We start from the raw sequence: 3,315 nt of genomic DNA, 5'->3' as shown, positions 1-3,315 counted from the left end.
AAGACTTCCTCATTTTTGTAACAGGAAAATTGTTTAGCCGTTTGGTGGATGGTAGGAATGTAATCTTCAAAGATTATTTTAAAATATTTTAAATGTTGATATTTATCTCAAAATTAATTATGTCTTTTTTTTCACTTTTAGTAAAATTAATTAATTAAAAAAATGTCTAAATAAATAAATAAATGCGATATAACCGTTAGATTATTAGATAGGGTACTACTTAGAACTCTCTTATTAATTAATTAATATTAGACTGATTTATTATTTATATTTTTAATTAACGCCTTTATAAAAAGTTACAAAAAATAGGTAAATATTAATTTAACTAATTTGACTAGGGTCATTGGTCAAAATTAGCCGTTGGTATTTTTAACCCTGGAGTCTCTGCACCTCTATTTAAGCAAGCTAGGCCAGATTGGTTCTTCAACTTGTCCTGACGATGAACCACACTGGTTGGTTCGAAACGCGTCGACAAAAGATTGGTTATGTGATTTTGCCGAAGATTATCTAAACAATAAAAAAATGTCATATAAACATGAGTTATAGTTTTTTGAAAAGGTGGTGTTATTAAGTAAAGTGGGAGTGAACCTCTATGGTTAAGAATAATGTTATGTGTTTTTCTAAATGTTTATATGTTTACCTCATATATTAGCTCTTTTTATAATTAATATAATAATAGTAGTTCAAAATTAATTTATAATTTAGTTAATTTTAATGAATATTTTATTTTGTTAATTTATATATATTTTTGGCAATGTGAGATGTATCATGAGGTAAGTCTTTTAATGGCTGTTGATGGCTACTAGTCATTTAATTTATATAGATGCATTAGTTGTTAGGTAGATGTTAGGGGATTTAAATTTTATTTTAAAGGTAGTTTTGTTTTGATTTAAATTCATTAATTGAGAAAATTTTATAGGTTTTATAGGGTTGTAGTAGTAAGCCATGACATCAAATATCTTTATGATTAAATAACTTATTACATGTTTTTTTAAATATTTAAATTTTAACACATATATTGATTATATAATTAGTTTTTATGACAATTTTTTTTAACAACATCAAGTTTATCATGTACATATACTAATTATAATTAATCATAAAATAATAATAATGATCTCATTTTTTTATTTATTTTGGTAAATGTGAGATGTATTATGAGGTAAGGTTTTAAGTGGCTATCCACACCTACTAGCCATTTAATTTCTAGGGATGCATTAGTTATTAGGTAGATATTGGGTATTTAAACTTTATGACATATTCTAAAATATTCTTACTAGTGATCACAAATCAAAGGATGATATTTATTTTAAAGATAGTTATATTATTTTATTTAAATTCATTAATTAAGAAAAAATTATTATTGTTTTAGTATTAGTAAGCCATGACATTGTAACAATATCTACTTCATACATTTTCAGTATTAAAAATCATATTATATATATGTTGTTAAATACATAAATGTGTAACACTTATTAATTCTTTATAATTAATAATAAAATAATAATAATCTAAAATAAAATTATAATTTAATTAATTTTTCCTATTCTTTTTGTTTTTTTAACATTATTATACTAATTAAAAACCCATATTAATTTTTTATAATTAATCATAAACTAATAATATTGACAAGGGCTTCATTACAAATTGATAACCATTAGTTTCTTGGTCTTTCATAATCATTCATTCATAAGAAATATAGCAATAACGCTAGCTCGCCATTACAAGGGATTATTGTTATTAGAGGAAGCCATGGAGTTGAGGTCATTTGCACCGTTTGGTTTACCTGCAATGTTACTGCTCCTCGTATCTGTGGTAGGCGCGCAGTATGGGCCCATATCGGGAAGCTGTGACAACGTTCAACTCCCAAGCGGAAGTATTTACTTCGATGCCATCGGAAACCTGCTCGTAGATCTCGAACAATACACAGACAGTAAGAACGGTTACAGCTACTACGAGACAATGAGAACGACGGACACAGTTTATTACGTCACTGGGCAGGGAGAGTGCACTAATGGCGCGGCCCAATCTTCCAGTGACTGCAGCGACTGCCTTTCTAGCCTGGGTGGGTCCATCTGGGACTATTGCAACAATTCTATGCATGCTCAGGTGACGTACGCTGGCCTATGTTCTATTTCCTACTGTTGTAACCAGGCCGAGTGACGATTGCAGCTTTTAGCATCGATATGTAATATCTCTATATACCTAAATAAGACTCTCTCATCTCTCTCATCTATTTCTTTTTCGTACTACAATGTGTACTTAGTGTAGTTTTACAGTTTACTACGAGTCGTTATGCTCAAATTGCTGTTGTTATTAGTGATAGAATTTTGTGTAACAGAAATCTGAATGAATTAATAAAATATTATTCTCTTGTTCTTTTTTCTATTGTTGTTATGTTTAAGATACATGCGTTTTGTTCATAAATAAACCAAGTAATATAATAATATCATTTCTTAATTGGTTGCTGTGTAGTATTTTTTTTTCATAAATAAATAAAGCGATGTGGAGTCATTTATTTTATTTAGTTAACTTGATTATTTTTTTCCCATTCTATCTAAATAGATCTCAACAAAGCTATAATGACTTTGAGATATAGATAAGTTGATTTGACTGGCTTTTAGTCAATGAAGTCAAATCTGGTAGAGAGAGGTGGAATATAACTTAGTTTTTAGTATGGTTGATTTTAATTTTTGTTTTGTTTTTCTTGGTTATTTTTAATTTATGTTTTTTTTCCTTTTTATCTTTGTGTCAATATTTTCATTTCCATGGAGCAACCATAACATTGTAAAGTCCCTTAAAGTATGGCTTTCATATTGAGAAATCTATTTATATATATGTAAGATCCCAAACATAAAATAATATCAATAGTTCTTGCACATTTCAATGTAATAATCTTAATAGTTCTTGCACATTTCAATGTTTTAATTTGTAATCAATTTCCATGGAGCAACCATAACATTGTAAAGTCCCTCAAAGTATGAATGTCATATTGAGCAATCTATTTATTTTCTTGGCATATTATATGTAAGTTCCCAAACATAAAAGATCTTAATAATTCTCTCAAATTTCAATGTTTTAATTTGTAATCAAACAATGAACAAAAGGGGATATCAAAATGAAGCCTCTTATTTATATTAAGAAGTAACAAAGATATATGGCCATACAAATATGATTAGAGCTCCTCGAGGGGTGCTCATTAAAACACTAATCCTGATTAAAGGACTAGTCTAAGACATTGAAGTACATGTACATCAATAACTAACAAAGATACATGCCCATACAAATAAGATTGGAGCCAGTGCAAATGACATG

The 3,315-nt window shown here is 28.1% G+C and overlaps 1 protein-coding gene across 1 annotated transcript; it reads left to right on the top strand.

The window, feature by feature from the left end:
- Nucleotides 1-1,752: 1,752 nt before the first annotated feature.
- LOC149170422 (antifungal protein ginkbilobin-like protein) lies at nucleotides 1,753-2,163 on the top strand. Its single transcript, XM_089425577.1, has one exon. It carries the CDS (start codon nucleotides 1,753-1,755, stop codon nucleotides 2,161-2,163), a length of 411 nt encoding a protein of 136 aa, XP_089281703.1.
- Nucleotides 2,164-3,315: the final 1,152 nt, after the last annotated feature.

This window comes from Pinus tabuliformis, chromosome 4_2 (genome assembly GCF_031772625.1).
Source record: "Pinus tabuliformis cultivar Carrire ecotype Pingquan chromosome 4_2, CPIR1, whole genome shotgun sequence".
Taxonomy (NCBI): Eukaryota; Viridiplantae; Streptophyta; class Pinopsida; order Pinales; family Pinaceae; genus Pinus; species Pinus tabuliformis.
Note: the sequence above shows the minus strand (reverse complement) of the source record. Positions and strands in the feature narration are given on the sequence as shown.